The sequence below is a fragment of the Typopeltis vanoorti genome, chromosome 19 (genome assembly GCF_054136105.1).
Source record: "Typopeltis vanoorti isolate ZY-2024b chromosome 19, IOZ_Tvanoo_1.0, whole genome shotgun sequence".
Taxonomy (NCBI): domain Eukaryota; kingdom Metazoa; phylum Arthropoda; class Arachnida; order Uropygi; family Thelyphonidae; genus Typopeltis; species Typopeltis vanoorti.
Genome location: NC_143567.1, coordinates 97027608 through 97051409, shown reverse-complemented (window position 1 = coordinate 97051409; position 23802 = coordinate 97027608). Strand labels below are relative to the sequence as shown.

General features: G+C 38.3%; 1 protein-coding gene across 1 annotated transcript in view; it reads right to left on the bottom strand.

Moving 5' to 3' along the window:
- Positions 1–23802, bottom strand: part of LOC150096378 (glutamyl aminopeptidase-like) — a 365847-nt gene that overhangs the window by 161219 nt on the left and 180826 nt on the right. Inside the window, exon 10 of the mRNA XM_090409047.1 lies at positions 10838–10965. Coding sequence (XP_090265173.1) covers positions 10838–10965 — 128 coding nt within the window. The remainder of the gene's footprint in view (positions 1–10837; positions 10966–23802) is intronic.

The window sequence follows — 23802 nt, the reverse complement described above, 5'->3', positions numbered from 1 at the left end:
GTACAGATCAGTGAGGCACTCCATTAGTCATCCTCATTCTCCTGAATTCTACTCCACCATATTCTACTTTCTGGTCGTTGGTCAGCCATTCCAATCCATGCTACCAGCTCTATAGCCATTCCCATTGCTGCTCCAACTTATGTAATAGTTTTTCATGCATTGCAAAATCCATCAGCATCATGGTATAGCCATTTTCTTTATCCATCTCAGCTGTCACTCTATTATAAAATGTGAATAATTCACTAATGCAGGACCTAACTTCAAAAAAATCATGCCTCTTACCACAGAGTATCATATTCATATCTACTAATTCCTAATTTCTACCTTTAACCAACTTTTTGAATACCTCAACTCACTAGTCCTGAGCTGCTAATTGGATGTAATTTGCTGTTTCTGTTCTAGAGCCTCCTTTATGTAATGGAATTATCTAACCTTCTTTCTACTCCCTCAGAACCTTCCAGATCTAAGACTTAGGTGAAGCTTGGTCAGAGGCAGTTCTCTTGCACATTCTTATATTACACAGAGTGACATGCCATCCAATCCTACTGCTATATGCAAATCGATATTCAGCTTCCACGCAGTATGATAGATACTTTGTGGAAGCTGAATAGTTGTTGACATGATGTTTAGGGCCTCCCTCGATGAGTCTAAGGACTCCTTGGAGTTTCCCGTAATAATAATAATATTGAATTAAGTGAATTGAATTGTCTTCATGAAGTTCTTCTTGATTATTCTATTAGCTACATCCATATTTAATTTGCTATCCCAGATAACCACCATACATGAATCAAAATATGCTACCTATTCTAGAGATCTTTTAAAGAATCAAAGTGTCATTCGTGTTTTGCTGACTGTTATCACAGCTTTTGTAATTTTAATATTGATTGTTCATTGCAAATTTGTCTCAGCAATTATTTTATTTTCATAAAGAAGGAAGGACATAACATAAAGTTAAAAAGGGCTATATGTTGAATTACAAAGCAGGTTATTAGGATAAAATTAAGAAGCAGCTTGGAGATGTAATATGGCTTAAGAAGCAACTGTGGAAGAATGTCAATAGTGCATGGGAATGGTTGAGTTTGTAGCATAGCTCAAAGTATTACTTGGATGTTGAAGAACACATTGACAAGTACAAATAGGCAAATATTAACTTCTTTATAAGGTAATAAATTAAATAAAATAAAATGAGAAATTATATTCTTGGTTTAATCTTTTATCCAAGCGTAAGCAAATAAAAGTTTGACCATGAAGTAAGTAACATCATGACTGGGCTACTTGAATACAGAGGCCAATGACTTCACATTAATTGCTTTAGTGTTTCATAATGCAAAGCACATATCTTTACGGACATGTACAATGCTATGCATTGGGGGAAGGGCCACTACCCAGACTGGTTTCACTATATAAGTGAAACGAAGTTTCCAAAAACTCAGGCGATCCCCCAGATCACTCTAAACTCAGCAAGTGTGAGCAACCCAAAGGATCATTTTACTCAGCAGTGGTTCTACTCAGTGACAGGCCCACCCTGCCACAGAGAGAAACCTTCAGCAGTGGCACTGCCCAATAGCAGGCTCACTCCCTACCACTCAGAGACAGGCAAAACCCTACCCCCGAACAGAGCCACTCAAATCTCAGCATGGCAATCACTTCACTGTATAAGTAACGCCATCTCTAAAAATTAGGCGATCTCCCAGACCACGATCTCTCAGTCACTCATAGGGAGTGACTGAGAGATCATCCAATTCAGCATTGGCTCCACTCAGTGACAGGCTCACCCTACCACTGAGCAGAGCAGCTCATATTCCAGAGAAAAGCACCCACTGACATGGCACCAATAGAGACCCTGCCAGAAAATGCCAATCCCCAGAGACTCAAGTTGTTCTCTGAAGGTGAAACTCCTCCAAAATCTTAAGTCCCTCTCAGCAGGAGCTAGATCCTGAAGAACCCTTATTGTCTCATAATGCAAAGCACATATCTTTATGGCCATGTGCAATGCTATACATTGGGGGAAGGGCCACTACCCAGACTGGTTTCACTATATAAGTGAAGGGAAGTCTCCAAAAACTCAGGCGATCCTCCAGATCACTCTAAACTCAGCAAGTGCGAGCAACCCAAAGGATCATTTTACTCAGCAGTGGTTCCACTCAGTGACTAAGAGAGCAAAACCTCATATCCCAGAGAAAGCAACCACTTTTGCACAAAACTGTATCAGTGGGAGCCAGTGTAAACGTGCATCTCTATTTTTATTTTGGCCTATTATGAAATGTTGCCCTCTATATCATTACTAATTTCTGTTTCTATCTTATGTGTCTTTAGTTGCTATCTCTATCTATGTAACGTGATTCACTCACTCGTACAAAATTTATTTGTTTAGACTGCTCCACCAGTATTCTTTTCTCGGCATAAGACTTGGTAATATGTCCGGCAGACTTCTCTCTCTCTCTCTCTCTCTCTAATATAAACTTCTTTCAATCAATTATCATATACAGTCGTGGTCCACGTACACTTACTATCATTTCTAGTACCTTATTTGTTTCCTGCTCACAGACTCAAGTTTATTTTGAAACAGTGCATTGTAAATCAAAGATCAGGTGGCACTCTACTGACATATAATAAACACATTTATTTACACTAAGACAAAATTACACCAACTGTACAATAGGGAGGTTACTCCTTCTACCTATTCGTTAAAGCTGAATGTTAAAACTTCCTTTTCAATTCTTGACAACTATACAACATAAAATATCCTTTCACTTTCCTGCTTAGTGAATAAAATTCTTATCTATTTATGAGGAAATTAATTTGCTATACTAAGCTATTACAAATATGTACTCCAATTACTAACAAGCCAATAAAAACTTCCTCATAGACACTGCTTATTCTTAGCACCTTATATTTATCAGTCCACTATATATAGTTCTCCTAGATTACATAAAAAAATAGAACATATAAAAGGAACAAACTCACATAAGCTCTGGCATCTTTGACCTACACTTATTTATGGTTCCGTTCTAGAGTCCTAAACTTTTCTTCCATCTCAGGTTTTGGATTTCTTCCTACAGTGTCTCGCATCACCAGCTATATTCCAGATCCAGACTACATTCCAGACATATCATCAGAGATGTTGGCGGGTTCTGGAACACAGATTTCCGGCACGGGCAACGGGATCCAACATATGGAGTATATGTATTCCCGTCGGTGGTGGTGCATTCTTCTCTGGTACTGAAGTCCACTCCTTGGTCAATAGCTTACGGCGACTTTCCGCTGCAATGTCATAAATCTAGATGGCTTCCTGGCTTCCGGTGGATTGGCATCCTTCTCTTCTCTACCTCCTTCCAACCTCTATTTGGTTATTCGGCGTGACCTAGTCAAATAGTCGTGTCCTTGATAGTCTTCGATGGCTTTTATCTCTCCTTCTTTGGAACTTTGAATGAAGGTTGAGACCCCAAAAGAATTTGGCGCGACTCCTTGATCTATTACTAAAGCTGACTATTTCTTTCTTCTTTTAAGTGCACTCCTAAAATCCATTTTGTCGGACAGCAGAACCTTGTCTGATTCTTGCTGACCCTTTTAATATTGACCTTGAAGGTGGTCACATACAGAGCTCATAAACAAAAGTTTCTTATTCACTTAGTCAGAGCAATAATATAAAGCTTCCAGTGGCAAAGCATTACTCTTGTTTTTACCAATTTTGGACGTTCTTTGTTTACAAAGTTTGAGCAGGTTAATTCCCATCGGATTATTTACATAGGCTTTTAGCATTCAAGGTTATTTTTATAACACAATCTTTTGAGATGTGACCTCTGTAAAAGTCAATGTAAAGAGCTTGTAAAATTCTAAGCTACATCGAATTTTAAACCAGATCAAGAAGTGATACCAAGGTTGAAGTAATGCAGAAGTCATATTTCTATATATAATTATTATTATTATTATTACTATTACTATTATTATTATTATTATTCAGGCCTCCATGGAGTCAAAAGACTCATCGTGGGAGGTCCTTCCTAAGAACATAAAGTCTATCATACCACTCCTTAAACTCATTGACCGTTCTCGCCCTCACCACTCCATCAGGCAATGCATTCCACGGCTCAACCACCCTCTCCATGCAAAGAAACCACTCCTCACCCTCTTGCTCACAGTTTCCTTTCGTAACTTCCAGGGATGGCCTCTTGTCATCACTCCTTCCCGCTGTTCAACCAAGCAAAAGAACTCCCCAGTGTCAACCCTGTAACCACCTCTCAACAGTTTAAAAGCCTCAATCATATCACCTCTCCTTCTTCTATCCACCAAATTCTGCAGTCCACATTCCCTCAGTCAATCCTCATAACTATCCTTGTACAGTCCTGAAACCATCTTTGTCACCCGTCTTTGTATCCTTTCCACAGTTAATTTATCCCCTTCAAATTCTGGGTACCAAATCTGAGAACAATAGTCCAAGTGTGGTCTGATCAGAGACTTATACAACGGAATGATCACCCTCTTATCTCTGCAGGTCAGTGTCCTCATAATTGCAGCAATCCTCTGTGTTACCTTCACCACCTTTGCAATATGTCCCTTAAACTTCAGGTTTCTATCAATCATCAACCCCAGATCTCTTGTCTCCCCTACTTCCTCCAGTATAACTCCTCCCATAGAGTATGCAGCACCCCATCGATGTTTCCCAAACCTCAAGACCTTACATTTTGCTGCATGAACTGAAATCCCCATTCATTTGCCCATCTATCTAGCTTATTCAAATCCTCTTGCAGGTGTACCACATCTGCACTATTACTAATAATCCTTCCCAGCTTCGCATCATCCACAAACAACTGAATATCCCATTGCAATTCACTGGAAATGTAATTGATATAAAGGTTAAACAATATAGGTCCTAGTACTGAGTCCTGTGAGACCCCACTTGTAACCCTCTGTCTCCTTGAAACTGCTCCACCATACACAACTCTCTGATACCTATCAGACAGCCAATCCTGAATCCAGTTGACCAATCTGACATCCTGACCCATGTGCTGCAACTTAAATATCAGCTTATCATGTGGCACCCTGGCAAATGCCTTTGCTAAGTCTAAGAAAATTGCAGTATATGCCTTTCCCTCATCTAATGTTCTTGTAACTTTATTATAAAAGGCTAGCATATTGCTAAAACAAGAGCACCCTTTCACAAATCCATGTTGACTCTCACAGATAACATTACCCTCATCTGTCCAATGCTGTATACGGTCCCTCACTACTTTCTCCAAGATCTTAACAACTACTGATGACACACAGACTGGCCTATAATTAGACACTTCCAGTCTGTTACCACCCTTATGCAATGGCACTATCTTACCTTCCTTCCACTCTCTGGGTACCTTTGCCGAAGCCAGACTTTCATTGAAAAGCCAGGTTAAAGGCACTGTCAGTTCCCTAGCACATTCTCTCAAAACTCGTTGTGAAATGCCATCCAGTCCCAAAGCTTTACTGACATCCAGAGTACTCAGTATCTGAAACACACTCTCCTCCTGTACCTCTAAACCTCGAACCAGCCCTATCCCTCTAGCATTAAAACTGACTCCTCTAGGATGAAATATTCCAATAAAGTGTTCATTGAACAATTCCACTATGTCCTTTGTATCAGTCACTCTATTCCCATTTTTATCCCACAATATCATTCTTCCACAGTCATTTCTCCTCCGGCTGGCCACATAGCTAAAAAATTCCCTAGGATTTTCTTTGGATCTTAGGGCCAATCTCCTCTCATATTCGAGTTTCGCTTTCCTTACCACACTAGTCACTCTTCTGGCCTGTGTTTTATATTCTTCATGCATCCTCTCTTCACCTGTCTCCTTATATCTCTTCCATAGCCTCTTTTTCGCATGCAATTCCTGTTTAATATTGTTTGTCATCCACTTTACTCCAAATTGTGTCCTCCAAATAAGTATGTCCAAATAAGGGTGTCACACCTTATTGTGCAATAATGTGTATCTCCCACAATGAGTCTCTGACTCCATGGAAGTCAGATATTCATAATAATAATAATGTTCAATACCTGAACTAGTCTATTGGATTAATGATTGTACACAGAGATGATAATGTATACAAATCATGACAGTTTGTTAAGTTGAAACTGAAATTAGCCATTCAATCGACCAGGTCAGCAGTCCTCAAATGATGCCATAATAGTGATATTATTTCTGCTTTTCTCAAATTTTAAGAAAATCTACATTTACCCATGAGCAAGTTCAGCACTCCTATGAACAAACTGCCACTACTGGCATAGAGCTCACCAAGTTAAACAGCACTATGATGGCTCTAAATAAAGAAGATGTCTACTGACTCCATGGAGATACCCGTAATAATAATAATGTTTTAAATCCTGAACTACTATGGATTATCCTATATCACATCTGTAAAGTTTCAGCAAAAAAAAAAAAGCAGGCACTTGAAGAAATACAACAGTGCCAATGTAGTATATGGAGCTTTAGTATGACCATGCGATCCTTGATGAGATCACTTGGTCATAAATTTATCATCACAAGAACTTACAGAAGAAACTAAGAATGCTCTCAGTCATGGACACACCTTCGCTGTTATACCTAAACAAGTTCCAAAACTAGAAATTATGATGAACATAGAATGAGGCATTTACAATCTTTCACCTAAAATAGCCAATAATGTGCATTTAGAGAGCATTTTAAACAAATCTAAACCACCTAAAAGCCATATACCACAGAATGAAATAGCAAGAAGCTTTAGAAAGGTTATATAAGAATAAAAATATTATGGTTACTAAAGCTGATAATGGTAATGCCACAGTTATCATGAATGAAGATTACAAAAAAAAAAAAAAGAAAAATAAAGCAGGATCTTCTACTAAGTGATAATTCTATTTACCAAATTATTGATTGAGACCACACTATGTCTCAAAAGAAAAAAGTTCATAAATTATTGAAAAAAGTGACTTGGCTAAAAGTAATCATCAACAAAATAAATCCTGCTCATGTTAAACCACCTTATATTTATGGGTACCTAAACTTCACAAATCTAATATTTCCCTATGCTCTAGAGTTGAGATTATAGACATTTTAGTAAAATTATGGATACTACAACCATGTTAGATTTTAATTTAGTTACAGAACTAGTTACTGAGAGAGTTCACAAGGTCTGCTATCCACGAGGGAGAATGAGTAGGATAATTAAGGTGTTGCATGTGAGGAAGAAACAAGCAAGAGAGTTATTGCAATTGTGGGGACAAATGATCAAAGTGGACATGAGGAGAATATGAGGGCGAATATCAGGTGGCTATTGAGAAGAGTGAAAGATAACAGTATAGTAGGAAAGGTTGCCAGTATGTTGCCGAGGTATGACGATGATGAGTTGCAATGAAGAACCAAAATCATGAATGGTATGCTAGGCGAAGCTGTGTAAGGAGAAGGGAGTACAGTTTGTGGACGTATGGCATGTGTTTGAGAGAAGAATGAAATTATACAGGCATGATGGGTTGTATTTGAATGGCTTTGGAGAAAGTGTTGCTGGATGGAAGAACAGTGTGCGGAAGGACAGTGTGTGATGCATACAAGAGATCAGAAGAAAGAAAAGAAAGGAAAAATCAGTAGAGTGGTATTGAAGAGACAGAACTGCTTGACAGTGGAAACAGTAGCAATGCGAGATGAAGATAGAATGGGAATGCAAGAGGAGCAGAGAACTGGGGGGGGGGTCCTGGATGGACATGGAGACATGGCATAGAGAGAGAGTAGATGTTCAAAGTGGCAGTGAATGTGTGTATGAAGATTGCGTATATTGCAGTGTGGCTGGGGAAGTTGAGACTGAGCAGATATATATGGTAAGTGGTGATAAAGGTAACTGGACAGGTGTGGTGGGGAAATCACAACCAACAAGTGGCTTGGATAGGACTAGTTATAGACCTAAAAATGAATTACTGTATTAGTTTACAAATGCAAGCAGTATCAGAAATAAGGGGGACGAATTGGTTTCAAGGATTGAGTTTCTTTGGCCCAAAATCATTGGAATAAGTGAAACATGGTTGAATGAAGATGATATCATAACGGGAATAGAAATGGAAGGATACACTATTTTTCGTGAGGATAGAAAGGACAAGAAGGAAGGGGAAGTGCTGATGATGATAGCAGGGGAATGAAGTTCTCATAAGATAGACATAAAAGAGGAAAATAGTGGCAATTGTTATGAGGCAGTGTGGTGTAATGTAGAGGTTGAGAGGAAGACATATTTAGTTGGATGTTGTTATAGGCCAGGGAATGTGGAGGTGGTGATGAAGAAATGTATAAACAACTTGGATTAGTGAACAAAGGAAGGTAATTATTATGGGTGATTTAAATTATGACAGTATAGATTGGAATAATTAATGTTAGGAATAATTAATTCAGTTACAGAACTAGTTACTGAGAGAGTTCATCAATTATATTGATGATTCAGGTGGTCAACTAGGTTTGACTGTCAATCTTGAGAAAAGAAAAGTAATGAGAACAGCTGATAAAGATGAGTCACTTCAGTTATCTTTATAACTGTGTAACTAATAGAAGTGAGGTGAGTCATGAAGTGGATAGAAGATTAAGAATAGCTTCTGGAGATTTTAAAAACTTACATAAAGTTTGGAAAAACAGTAGTAAAAACAAAAACTAAAAATTTATAACTTTGCTCTCTGTTTTGGGTTATGGAACCTATTATTAGTCTTATGACATTGCATAAGACTAATAATAGGAGACTCCATACTGTCAGAATATAGAACATTTGCAGACATTTTCTTAGTCAATAAGAAAAGGTTAAATGATCTAGAAGGTGAAAAGCCAAAAGGCTATATTTTCTGGCGAAGTTAATTAAATTAAGGGGATAAAATTCCTTTATTATTTTACAGCCAATATGCGAAACTCTAAGATCGAAAACTATAATTTACGAGTATCATGCCGAAGAACTATTGGCGAATCCAAGCGTAAGTGACCACTTAGTAGTACAGCACCAAGGCAACTCGAAGCAAAGGTGGAGCAAGCTCCCTCACTATCCTTGATATTTTCTCATAATGTGAAAACGCAGCTCCTAGGAGATGTAATACTGCTTTACATTATGAGGAGAGGTCACTACCCAGACTGGTTTCAACCTTTTTTGAGGTCTCATCAGTGAGTAGGTAGACCTGGATGATATCAAAGTTTAAGTTAAAAGAACTTACATACTTTCACTATACGAATGCCAGAGTGGTGAGCCCATATGTACTATATATTATATTATATTATAATTAAGATGAAAAGCCAAAAGGCTATATTTTCTGGCGAAGTTAATTAAATTAAGGGGATAAAAATCCCTTATTATTTTACAGCCAGTATGCGAAACTCTAAGATCGAAAAACTACGATCTACGAGTTTTTCATGCCAAAGAACTATTGGCGAATCCAAGCATAAGTGACCACTTGGTGGTACAGCACCAAGGCAACTCGAAGCAAAGGTGGAGCAAGCTCCCTCACTATCCTTGATATTTTTTCATAATGTGAAAACACAGCTCCTAGGAGATGTAATACTGCTTTACATTATGAGGAGAGGTCACTACTCAGACCGGTTTCAACCTTTTTTGAGGTCTCATCAGTGAGTAGGTAGACCTGGATGATATCCAAGTTTAAGTGAAAAGAACTTACATACCTTCACTATACGAATGCCAGAGTGGTGTGCCCATATGTATTATATATTATATTATAATTAAGATGAAAAGCCAAAAGGCTATATTTTCTGGCAAAGTTAATTAAATTAGTTTAATTAAATTTGCTTCGAATTGCCTTGGTGCTGTACTACCAAGTGGTCACTTATGCTTGGATTCGCCGATAGTTAACTTCGCCAGAAAATATAGCCTTTTGGCTTTTCATCTTAATTATAATATAATATAATATATAGTACATATGGGCACACCACTCTGGCATTTGTATAGTGAAAGTATGTAAGTTCTTTTCATTTAAACTTTGATATCATCCAGGTCTACCTACTAACTGATGAGACTTCAAAAAAGGTTGAAACCAGTCTGGGTAGTGACCTCTCCTCATAATGTAAAGCAGTATTACATCTCCTAGGAGCTGTGTTTTCACATTATGAGAAAATATCAAGGATAGTGAGGGATCTTGCTCCACCTTTGCTTTGAGTTGCCTTGGTGCTGTACTACCAAGTGGTCACTTACGCTTGGATTCGCCAATAGTTCTTTGGCATGCAACTCGTAGATCATAGTTTTCGATCTTAGAGTTTTGCATAATTTTGATCTAGAAGGTGTTAGGAAAAGAGGTACATCATGATCTTAATAGAAATGAAGAGACAGAACACATAAGACACAGTAAATAACTTTAATGAAGTTAACAAGTTTCTTTGTATCTGAAATAAACAGCATATCATCAGTGCGTGGAACAAACAAGTAATTTAAAGAACAGAATAATAAGTAAATACAACAAACAGTTAACCAATAAAATGGTTGCTGTGTGCCAGAAGGATCATATATATATATAAATAATCTTCCAGACCTTTGGGAGAGAGAGAGTGTCAATCATACATATTTAAATTAGACAAGTATAAATGGGCTTCAGAATTTTCTTTATAGTAGTGAATACTCACTACTATAAAACCAATAGCTGATTCAGTGCATGTTTGAATTATATGAAAAATATATAAATATTGCATGTGAGTGTGTGTGTGAAAGAGAGAGAGAGAGAGAGAGAGAGAGAATGAGACATACACTGCCATTTTAACAAATCAAATCTAATTTACTTGAAAAACTATTATAGATATTAAATCTTACTCTGTGCTGCAGCACAGAAAAATAAAATTATTCTTCAACTAATTTTTTTCCCCAATACCTCATGATTTGTATTAAGCATGTTAATCAGAGCAAGCCAATTTTCTCTATCATACATCACACGAAAAAATCCAGTCTGGTTGATATTTATTTTATACCAGTGTGGTTCTCTTGGAACTGTGAAGTATCCTGAAAGAATACAATAATTTCAGACTATTGAATTTTAATATAAATCATTTATATTAAATAGTTTAATTTACTTATGACACACAGTTTATAGAAAAAAAATTACTATATCACCAGTGAATAAACTAAAATTCTGCAACTACATTTATGAGGGTGGTCTGAAAGATTCTTGGCCTAACAATGAAAAAATGAATTTATAATTTCAAAATTATTTTTATTTTTCAAAATAATCTCCCTTAACACTAATAGATTTAGTCCAGCGATGCTACAGCACTATTATCCCGTCCCTGTAGTGGGTCTTAGTAAGATCTGCAAAATACCCCTCTACAGCTGCAATCACCTCTTGATTTGAAGAAAAATGTTGACCAGCGAGGAAGGGTTTTAGTTTTGGGAAGAGATAGAAGTCAGAGGGAACCAAATCTGCGGAATAGGGCGAATGCTCCAAGAATTCATAGTGCAGATCCCTTAACTTTCCCATTGCCAAAACACCTTTGTGGACAGGTGCATTGTCCTGATGAAAGATGATTTTTTTCTTCTGCACACCAGGTCTTTTCTTACGAATTTTTTCGCCTAGTCTAGTTAAAAGATCAGAATAATATTCACCAGTTATAGTTTTCCCCTTCTCAAGATAATTGATAAACAAAATGCCCTTAGCATCCCAAAACCATCACCTTTCCTGCTGATGGAACCAACAATCGACTTGTGTCTTCTTTGGTGCTGAACAACCGGCTTCTGTCCACTGTTTTGACTGCTGTTTGGATTCTGGTGTGTAATGGTGAATCCAGGTCTCATCCATAGTAATAAATCGATGCACAAAATCATTTTATTCTTGTTAAAATGCTCCAAGCACTGTTCAGAGATTTTCGTGCGAGTGCATTTTTAATCTGCTGTGAGCAAGCACAGCACCCATCCTGCTCAAAGCTTTTTCATATGCAATCCTTCATTAAAAATATATCCTACACATTCATTTGAAATCCCTATAGTCTCAGCAATTTCACGCACTTTGACTCGCTGGTCATCCAGTACCATATCCTGTACTTGATCAATGATTTCTGGTGTTGTTACACTTTTTGGATGTCCTTCATGTGGATCATCTTCAAGGCTGGTACGGCCATGTTTAAACTCAGCAGCCCATTTCTTAATTGTTGAAAACAAAGGAGAAGAGTGCCCACAAACTTTTATGAACTTCGAATGAATTTCTTTTGGCATTAAACCTTCTTTTATAAAGAATTTTATAATTACAATTATAAAATTACTCAATTTTATCCATTTCAAGGGAAACAGACAGTACTTATTATTATTATTATTATCATGACACCTCCAGTGAGCCCAAAGACTCATCGAGGGAGGGCACTATACAACTCTCTGTCTCCACCACTCAATCCAACAGCTACAACTACTTTCATCATCTACACCAGCGCCATCTACTGCCAACCACCACCACTAGTATTTTCACAGACAATCACAAACACCTATGCCCACGGCAGGATTCGAACCTGCATCCTTTTGGCTGGAGAGTGGATATGCTAACCACTCGGCCAACCAGGCTGGCACTTATGCTTCAGACAGCTGTATAAAACAAATTACTCGATAAAATGGCATGCAATTTCTAATGGATGCTTATGACAGATGTACCAACTTAGAAAAAAAAATCTTGCTGATAGTGTTGCCATCTATGGTCAAGGCCAAGAACTTTACAGACCACCCTTGTAAGAGACTGAGAATATTTTATGTAGATTAGATCATAATAATGCAACAGGAATAGGTTTGCCTGGAGACAGAATTGCTGTCTCCAACCTTAGTGACTCTGGTTTGCTTGAAACAACACTCTTGTCAAAGAATGGTAGCTTTTTTCAAATGCTGTGTCCCTTCCTCAATGCAACTTTGTATATAGCTCTCTTCTGTCATGAAATGCACTCCTGATGTCAACATATTTTAAACCTCTCTACTTACACATTCTGCAAGAATTTGGAAGTCACTTATTCATTCTTGCAACATATCTTTCCTACACCTATAAGACAATGAACTATACACAGCAAATGTGCTATCCAAAAATTGTTCATTATTCATAATAATAATTAATGGTTTAACAAACACCAAGAGAAAAAAAAAAAATACATGTATTAAGCTCACAAATATTTCACTGGTTTTCTACCTAGCATCAATAAAGCATAATGATAACTGTGACAAGCATACAGTAATTGTAGAAATAATTTAAATTGTAACTGAGACCTAACGTCCTTACATTGTGTGGTCTGTGAGTCAGATGACTACAAAGTTAATTTAGAGAAGCTCGGCTATTCGGCCTTAAAATTATGGTCTCCAAAATCATAAATCTTTGGTAAATTGATGTATCCATACTTGTTGAGGTAAGGAGAATTGCTGATACTGATTCTAAGAATAGCACCTCTCTGACCTATAACAACTTCAATGTAATATAGTTGTTCAAATTAAGGGGATATTAAATCCCACATTGTTTTAAAACCAAATAAGAAACTCAAAGTTTGGAATCAGAGAGTTTCATGCCGAATATAGTAAACTATAAAAGTATCGGTGGTTACTAGCATGAGCTAATGCAATTAGTCCTAGTACATAGTACAATCTCAGGCAACTCGTTGCAAAGGTGGGGAAAGTAAGCACTGATACTTTTATAGTTTACTATATTCGGCACGAAACTCTCTGATTCCAATCTTTGAGTTTCTTATTCGGTTTTAAAACAATGTGGGATTTAATATCCCCTTAATTTGAATAATGTTTATATCGCCGAAATGAAGCCTACTGGCTCTTTATATTTAAGTAATATAGTTGTTTTTTTCCATCCATCCGATCCTATGTAAAAGAGTATACAGAGCATGGGCTGCCAATCCAACCTCAACAAGTATGGTTTCATTAATTTACCAAAGATCTGGGACACTATCATTTTAAGATCTAATAGCCAGACTTCTCAAAATTAACTTTATGGTCATCTGACTCACAGAGGGTGCCATGTCAGAACATTAGGTGTCAGTTACAATTTAAATTATTTCAACAGTTACTTAGTTTAGTGTTGTGTGCCTGTCACAGTTATCATTGTGCTCTGATGATGCTGGATAGAAAACTAGTAAAGTATTAGTGAGTTTAATAAATGTCTTTTTTCCCTCTTAGTATTAGTTATATTATTATGTATTATTACGAAATGTGTTAGCTGTGTTGTATGTATGAGATTGCTCTTAGCTCAAATGCTTTATGTATAAAAATATAACTGTTTTCGATGAGTCTGGCGAAATTTTAAAAGAATAACTGAATAACTTGTTTTCTACTTATTCATCCTGATGATAGTGTTATTATTATTATTCAGGCCTCCATAGAGTCAAAAGACTCATCGTGGAAGGTCCTTCCTATGAAACGCAAAGTCTATCAAGACTCATCGAGGGGAGGTCCCCCCCCCCCGCCTAAGAAACACAAAGTCTATCATACCACTCCTTAAACTCAATGACCGTTCTCGCTCTCACCACTCCATCAGGCAATGCATTCCATGGTTCAACCACCCTCCATGCAAAGAAACCACTCCTCACCCTCTTGCTCACAGTTTCCTTTTGTAACGTCCAGGGATGGCCTCTTGTCATCACTCCTTCCTGCTGTTCAACCAAGCGAAAGAACTCCCCAGTGTCAACCCTGTAACCACCTCTCAACAGTTTAGAAGTCTCAATCATATCACCTCTCCTTCTTCTATCCACCAAACTCTGCAGTCCACATTCCATCAGCCGATCCTCATAACCAAAATTGTACAGTCCTGAAACCATCTTTGTCATCTGTCTCTGTACCCTTTCCACAGTTAATTTATCTCCTTCAAATCCTGGGGACCAAATCTGAGAACAATAGTCTAAGTGTGGTCTAATCAAGGTCTTATACAACGGAATGATAACTGTTTTATTTCTGCAGGTCAGTGTCCTTCTCATTATTGCAGCAATCCTCTGTGTTACCTTCACTACCTTTGCAATATGTCCCCTAAATTTCAGGTTTCTATCAATCATCAACCCCATATCTCTTGTCTCCCCTACTTCCTCCAGTATAACTCCTCCCATAGAGAATGCAGCATCCCATCGATTATTTCCCAAACCTCAAGACCTTACATTTTGCTGCATGAAACTGAAACCCCCATTCATTTGCCCATCTATCTAGCTTATTCAAATTCTCTTGCAGGGCTGCCGCATCTGCACTATTACTAATAATCCTTCCCTGCTTCGCATCATCCACAAACAACTGAATATCCCCTTGCAATCCACTGACAATGTCAATGATATAAAGATTAAATAATATAGGTCCCAGTACTGAGCCCTGCAGGACCCCACTTGTAACCCTCTTCTTCCTTGAAACTGCCCCCACCAAACACAACTCTGATACCTATCGGACAGCCAATCCTGAATCCAGTTGACCAATCTGACATCCAGACCCATGTGCTGCAACTTAAATATCAGTTTATCATGTGGCACCCTGTCAAATGCCTTTGCTAAGTCTAAGAAAATTGCAGTATATGCCTTTCCCTCATCTAATGTTCTTGTAACTTTATCATAAAAGGCTAGCATATTACTAAAAAAAGAGTGCTTTTCACAAATCCATGTTGACACTCACAGATAACAATATCCTCATCTGCCCAATACTGTATACGGTCCTTCACTACTTTCTCCAAGATCTTAACAACTACTGATGACACACAGACTGGCCTATAATTAGACACTTCCAGTCTGCTACCACCCTTATGCAATGCCACTATCTTACCTTCCTTGCATTCCATGGGCACCTTTCCTGCAGCCAGACTTTCATTGAAAAGCCAGGTCAAAGGCACTGTCAGTTCCCTAGCACATTCTCTCAAAACTCGTGGTGAAATACCATCCAGTCCCACAGCTTTACTGACATACAGAGTACTCAGTATTTGAAACACACCCTCCTCCTGTACCTCTAAACCTTGAACCTGCCCTATCCCTCTAGCATTAAAACTGACTCCTCCAGAATGAAATACTCCAATAAAGTGTTCATTGAACAATTCCACCATGTGCTCTGCATCAGTCACTCTATTTCCATTTTTATCCCACAATATCATTCTTCCACAGTCATTTCTCCTCCTACTGGCCACATATCTAAAAAGTTTAGATAACTGATAGCAAAATATCTCAATACTATATTGAATCTGAATAAAAAGAATTTCAGTGCAAGTATTCCTAGCGGAGTTTATATATATCTTGAGTTTATAAAACGTTTTTTTCCAATGAAACTTTTAAAGGTCAAATAAATCCAGAAAATGTGTGTCCTGCTTGATTAGCAGTCATACCTTCTCATCCCATAGTGAGGCCACTGATTGCAACGTCTGTCCATTCATACTTCCACTTTCTCAGACAGTACTACTATCGTAACATACAAAGACAAAGCTGACTAAGACATACCTCTCCTCCAACTCCTGTATACATGATAGCTTAATGTGATACCACTTCCCATGATATCATCATTACTATCATTTTTCTTTTTCGAATGCTTAATATTAAAATGAAATCAGAGTCAAATTCATCTGACTGACTTTTTCAAGGAATGGATTTTTGTTTGCACATATCCTGTACACCCCTTGAGGGTATATATATATATATATATATATATATATATATATCAGGAATTTGATGATGACATCATGTCATAAAATAAATATTAAACAGAAATGTGATTTCAATGCCATTTTAACATATGGTAATCAATAGTCACCTCCTTCAACATTTAAAGGTTTGCCAAGTTATCAGTCCAACTACCTAAACCTGGTATTATTATTATTATTGTACTAACTCCCATGGAGTCACAGGACTCATCACAGGAGGTGAACACTAGTGAACACAAAGTCTATCATACCACTTCTTAAAATCATCCACAGTCTACACATTCACCACCCTCTAAGGCAAGGCATTCCAAGCTCTTACCACTCTCCATGCAAAAAACCTACTTCATACCCTTTCACTCACCACCACCTTTTTTTTTGCAAATTACAGGGAAAGCCCTTTGTCCTTGCTCCTTTTCCTCATTCCATACTTCATACCCTTTCACTCACCACCACCTTTTTTTTGCAAATTACAGGGAAAGCCCTTTGTCCTTGCTCCTTTTCCTCATTCTACCTTATGAAAAATCTCCTCAATGTTAATACATTGAATTGTATTAACATTGAGGAGATTTTTCATCAAAGAAGGAATATGATCTCCATTCAATCATATTCCTTCTTTGCCTTTTATCCACCAAACTGCAGTCCACGTGCCTTTAGTATATCCTCATAATCAACATTGTACAGTCCTGACATCATTTTTGTTATCCATTTCTACACATTCTCCAAGGTTACTTCATCTCCCTTCAATTCCTGGTGAACAGATCTGTGCACAGAAATCCAGATGTGGTCTGATCAAAAGCTTTATGGGACCAGCACACTTTTATCTCTTGTGGTCAATGTTCTCCTCAACATTGCTGTAATTCTCTGAGATGTCTTCACAACCTTTGTAATATGTCACCGGAATATTAACTCTCCATCCATAATCACCCCAAGATCTCTTGCTTCCTCTACTTCTTCCAGTATAACTTCACCAAGTGAGTACGAAGTATCCCATCTGTGGATCCCAAATTTTAAAACCTTACATTTAGTTGCATTAAACTGACAACCCCATGCCTCTGTCCAACCTTCCAGCTTATTCAAATCCTCTTGAAGAGCCAAAACATCACCACTATTACTAATAACCCTCCTAATCTTCACATCATCTGCAAACAACTGAACATCTCCCTGCAGTCCTGTGACGATATTATCGACATAAAGATTGAGCAGCAATGGTTCCAGGACTGAATCCTGTGGAACTCCACTTGTAACATTTCTACACCCTGATACTGCTCCTCCATATTTAACCCTCTGATATCTACAAGAGAGCCAATCACCAATCCAATACACTAACCTGATATCCAAACCCATATGATGCAACTTAAAAATCAACTTATCATGTAGAACCCTATCAAATGCCTTGGAAAAACAAATCCATGCTGGCCTGCAAAAATGATATATTATCCTCATCTGCCAATTCTGTATACCAGTCCTTACCAATTTCCCCAAAATCTTAACAACTACAGAAAAAATACAAACAGGCTTATAGTTTGATACCTCCATTCTGCCAGAACCCTTATGCAATGGTATTATCTTGCACCTCCTTCCACTCTCTATGAGCCTGCCCCATTTCAAGACTTTCATTAAACAACCAAGATAACAGCAACAGTCAATTTCATAACACATTTCCTTAAAACATATTAATGAAATTCCATCTAGTCCCCCCTGCCTTATTAACATTTAGTGTACTCAGTATTCAGAATATATCCTTTTCATTCACTTCTAACACTTCACTACTCATTATCCTTCTAGAAATAAAGCCTGTAGTACCAGGATGGAACACACTCCAATAAAGTGATCACCAAATAGCTGAATTATGTTATCGCTTTGGTCACCCAATTACCATCTCCATTCACTATAAATTTTTCCTCCTACTCACCACATAGTGAAAAAACTCCTTGGGATTCTCCTTGGATTGCAGTGCCACTCCCCTTTCATATTCTAATTTTTCTCTTCTTACAATACTAGTTACTTTCCTAGTTTGAGCCTTATATTCCTCATGCAACTGTTATTCTCCTCCCTCTCTCTTCATATGCCTTTCTATAATCTGTTTTTCTTCTCCAATTCCCCTTTTTTTCCCTTTTGTTACCCATTTGACTCTAAATTGTTTTATCTTCTTCCTTCAAGGTATACAATCTGTCACTGCTGTCAATATTTTTTTCTTCTCCCAAGTATCTCGCATGCACTAACCTTCCTTTAAATTCTTTTATTCATTGCACTGCTGCAAGCTAGTTTCTAAGTCTATGATAGTCATCTGCCTTATAATTCCACTTCCTTCTGTTTTGATACCTCCTATGCCTATTCATCCTCCAAGTCAGGACTACATGGTCACTCTCCGAACATGAGGCAAGTATGCCGTCTCAGTCACAGTCAATCGTGTTCCCTTCACTAAATGCTGCCTAAGACAGTTGTCCCTCAAGAAATCCAAAAATGCAGGGAACTGAATTTTTGGATTTCATGCTATCTTCTCTTCTTCTTCTTCTGCAGCTTATCCCACTTAAGTAGGGTCACTGTTTTCAGTGGATCTCTTCCAGATTCTCCTGTCTTGGGCTGTAATCACATCCAAGTTCTTCATCCTCAACTCCTCCTCCACTAGCTCCCTCCATCTCTTCTTTGTCTTCCAGTGCTTCCTTCTCCTCCCCTGTAGATCCATCTGCATGGCCTTTCTTCCCACATACTCGTCCTCCCTCCTCATCACATGACCAAACCATCTCAACCTTACCTCCTGCATTTTCGTTCCTAAGTTCATAACTTTCACTGTTCCCCTTACATAATCATTTCTCAAACAATCTGTTCTGGTCACACTACACATTCACCTAAACATTCTCATCTCCACTACCTCCATTCTGCTGATGTTATTTTTCCTCAAGACCACAGTTTCCATGGCATACATCATAGCTGGTCTCACTATTGCTCTGTAGATTTTGCCTTTTAGATTGATCGGCACCCTCTTATTGCATAGCACTCCAGCCATCTCTCTCTCTCTCTCTCTCTCTCTCTCCAGTTCCTCCATCCAGGTTGTATCCTGCATGCCACATCCTTTTCAGCCTTTCCATCCTCTTTCACTGTTGAACCTAAGTATCTAAAGTCCTTAACCTTTCTGATCACATTTCCTTCCAGCTCCAGATCTGTCCCATGGCTGCGATCCACTTTGCAACACATACTCTGTCTTACTTCTGCTCAGTCTCATACTTCTCTCTTCCGGTACTTTCCTCCATCTTTCCAGTTTAGCTTCCACTTGATTCTTCCACTTCTCTTGATTCTGCACACAGTACGATATCATCCACATACAACATTATCCAAGGTGCATCTTCTCTCACCTCCTCCATCACCATATTAAACAGGAACAGACTTAATGCTGACCCTTGATGCAAGCCAGCTGTCACTTGAAAACTTTCTATCTCTCCCAGGCAGGTCTGAACTCTTGTCTTCACATTTCTGTACATCTCCTGCGCCAACCTGTCATATTTCTCTGGTACTTTCTTCTCCATCAGACACCTCCAGACTTCTTGCCTTGGCACTCTATCATACGCTGTCTCCAGATCAATAAACACCAGATGTAGCGCCTGTTATTTCTCAAAACTTTTCCATCATCTGCCGTAACTCAAACATAGCATTTCTCATCGATCAACTAGACATGAAGCCAAATTGCTCCTTTGCAATATCCACTTCCTTTCTCAGTCTTCACTTAAGAACCCTTTCTAGGATTTTCATTGTGTGGGACATAAACTTTATTCCTCTGTAATTCTTACAGTCTTGTGCATCCCCTTTATCCTTGTAGATGGGGACAATAGTACTTTCCCTCCACTCCTCAGGTATATTTTCCTGTTGGCAAACTTTTATGAACAGGTCTCACAGCAAGTCAATTCCCTCTTCCTCCAGTGCCTTCCATACCTCCACTGGGATCCTATGAGGGCCCACTGATTTTCTATTCTTCATTCTCTTTTTGGCCTCTTTCACTTCCACTCTACTGATGTTCTGCACCATCCCCTCATAAGGCTGTCCATCTTCTCTATGAGTCCTCACATTTTCCTCATTCGAAAGCCCTTCAAAGTATATTCTCCATCTGTTTCTTATATCGACATCATGCCTTAATACTCTTCCTCCAGAGTCTTTGATCTGCCTCACATGTAAGATGTTCTTTGATGCCCTATTTCTACATTTTGCCAATTGATGAATTTTTCTCTGTCCTTCCTTTGTTTCTAATCGAGCATAAAGATGTTGATATGCCATGGCCTTCACCTGCCCAACAACTCTTGGCTTCTTGCTTTCTCTCTCTCTACTCCTCTTCCATGCTTAACTCATCCCACTTCTGCTTTTCCTTCCTCTTAGCCATCACTGCTTCTTGTACATTATTATTCCACCACCAACCCTCCTGCCCTCTAGTCTTTTCAGATGTTTCACCAAGCACCTCGATTGCACAACTCAGAATTTCTTTTGAATTATGTCTCTACCAATCTTGTACACTTTCTAGTCCATCCAAAATCCTTTCTAACATCCTCTCCTTAAAAAGGTTCCTCACACTCTCTTTTTTTAAGCAAAACCACTTAATTGTCTTCATCCCATAGCTTCCAAAGGTTCTTATCTTCGACCTTATTTTAAAGTCTGCACACAGCAGCCAGTGTTGCTGCACCACTTGATCTGTTGGGATTACCTTACAATTTGTTACTTCCTTAAGACGTTTTCTTCTAGTCATGCTGTCTTCTCTGCCTAGTTTATATCACTATAGATGAAGTTCCCTGTAATGATTGCCTGCTTTGAACTTGCCAAATTAATATACCTAAGATTTCCTGTTCACCACCATCTATATTCCCTGGTCTGTAGCAACATTCCACTAAATATCTTGTCCTATAAACATTCCTCTCACATCATATACTCTCAATGCCATTAGTTATTTCCACTGAGATTCTCCACCCTGAGAATGCACAATTAATCTCCTATCATGAGTGACACTCCAACACCACATTTACCTTTCCTATCCTGTTGAAATATACCCTGCTATACCCTCCGATTTCTATCCCTGTTAGAACATCCCCCTCACTTAACCAAGTTTCAATGGTATAGATTCCATCACTCTTGATCCACATAAGATCACCTACTAAATGACAGTGGTCTCTAAATGCATTAAACAGAAAGGTGTGGAACAATTGTGTTGCAATTCTTGAGATGTCCTAAGCATTGAACAAAATCTGCCAGAGAAGATCAGCTTGCAAACTAACATATTAGATTCTACTTTCCATCCTTTATAACTGAATGGCCAGATCTTTCTCTCTCTCTCTCTCTCTCTCTCTGTGGTCATTCACTAACTACCACAGCAGAGAGCTTCCTTGCTTCAGATTTTCCTAGCAATGCAGGAGTGCCCAGGGTTCTACTGAAAGTGCAGAGTCAAATCCTATTTAGAGTTAGCTGATGATAGTACCCTCAATTTCTCCCTTCCCCATTCATTTGACAAATACTGCAGCAATCAAATATTCCACTCTTCAGGACTTTCCATAACTAATGACATCAGTGTTGATCTCCTTGTCCATTTTGCAGAGGAATGAAGAAAAACGTATCAACTTCAGCACTACCAAAATAGAGCCCTGTCTTTTTTTTTACCCTAAAAAAGATACCACTTCAACTCTCTTGATGTTTGGTAATATTCATATCTTCCAGTTCTCCCAACAAAATTAGATTCCTTTTTTTTTTATGCTGACTTGCACCTTCAGTCTTTCCTAGCTTAAAACACACATCAATAACCTCAGTAATCTATAAATAATTGGGGTGGGGTGTCTTTTCCATTCAAGATATTACTTCTCATCTCTATAAATCCACAAATGCTATATGCATATGTTGTGCAGGAGGAAGATATGTAGTTCATGGATTTGTGGAGTGAGTTTGATGGATGAAAGGACTTACATAAGGATGGTTTGCATTTAAATAAATTCAGTTAGCTGTTTTGAGAAATAATTGTTCAGTGAGAACTCATAAGTGCAGAATCAGAGATACTACAGTGTCTGGGGGGGGGGGAGATGCAAACATCCTATGGGTCAGTGAGTGGGGGAGTTATTGCATGTTGCTGAATGTAGCGCCACAGATGCTACATTCAGCATCTGTGGAGCTTCTGTTAGATAATCAACAGAAGGTGAGAGAGATAGGTTATGGAATGAAGGGAGTATTGAAATTTATATATACTAATACCCGGAGTAAGTATTTGAAATAAAGAAGAGGAGTTTTTGGCATGGGTTAGTTTAACCTGGCCAAAAAGTTACAGGCATAAATAAGAACTTAGTTGATGGAGGATGATATAGTCATAAGGAGAGATTGCAGTATAGAGAAGACTGAGAAAACAGAGTGGGGGTGAGTTTTGCTGAAGCCAAAAAGGGTAGAAGTATATTAGAAGGAGAGGGCAGTTCATTTGAGGCTATACTGTTTGAGGTAGAAGTCAACAGGATGAAATATATAGTTGGTTACTGCTATTGGCCAGAGGATACAAAGGAGAATGTGGATGGCATGTGGCAATTAGCATGAATGCAGGATGAATAATTATTATGAGGGACTTCATGTATAGGGACATAGATGGAAGAAAGATAGTTACAGGAAGGAAAAGAAATGGAATTTATACAGATGCTAAAGGATAATTACCCAAGGCAAAAAGTAATGGAGGGAACTTGAGGTTCAAGAGTGCTGATGGTAGCGAGATAACAGTACCCAATGTAGCCCAACTGCCTCTGAATGAGGAAACGATCATGTTGTCTTCACCTAAAACATCGTCAGATGCAGAATTTTATGTAAAGAAGGTGAATACATGGAATTACAAAGCAGGTGATTATGACAAACTGAGGAGTCAGCTTAGAGCAGTGCCACAGCATAAGAATTTAGAGGGAAAAGATATCAGCAGTGCATGGGAGATGGTCAGAGGGTATTTGAAGAAAGAAGTACCAGATTGTGTGCCCAGAGTCAGGAGAATAAATCAAGTAACGTTAAGATAGATGAGGAGCACCACTAAGCAGGAGTTTCAGAAAAAGAAAAAAATTATGAAGGGAATATAAAGAACATGCACTGCTTTGAAAGAAGTCAACAGATACCATAGAGTGAAGAACAAATAGCCATGGTACCCACTTTTATAAGATACAGGACCTCCTTTCACTACAATAACTGCAGCAATCCTATTGGACCATTCTTCCTGTAGGCATGTAATGAGGTTC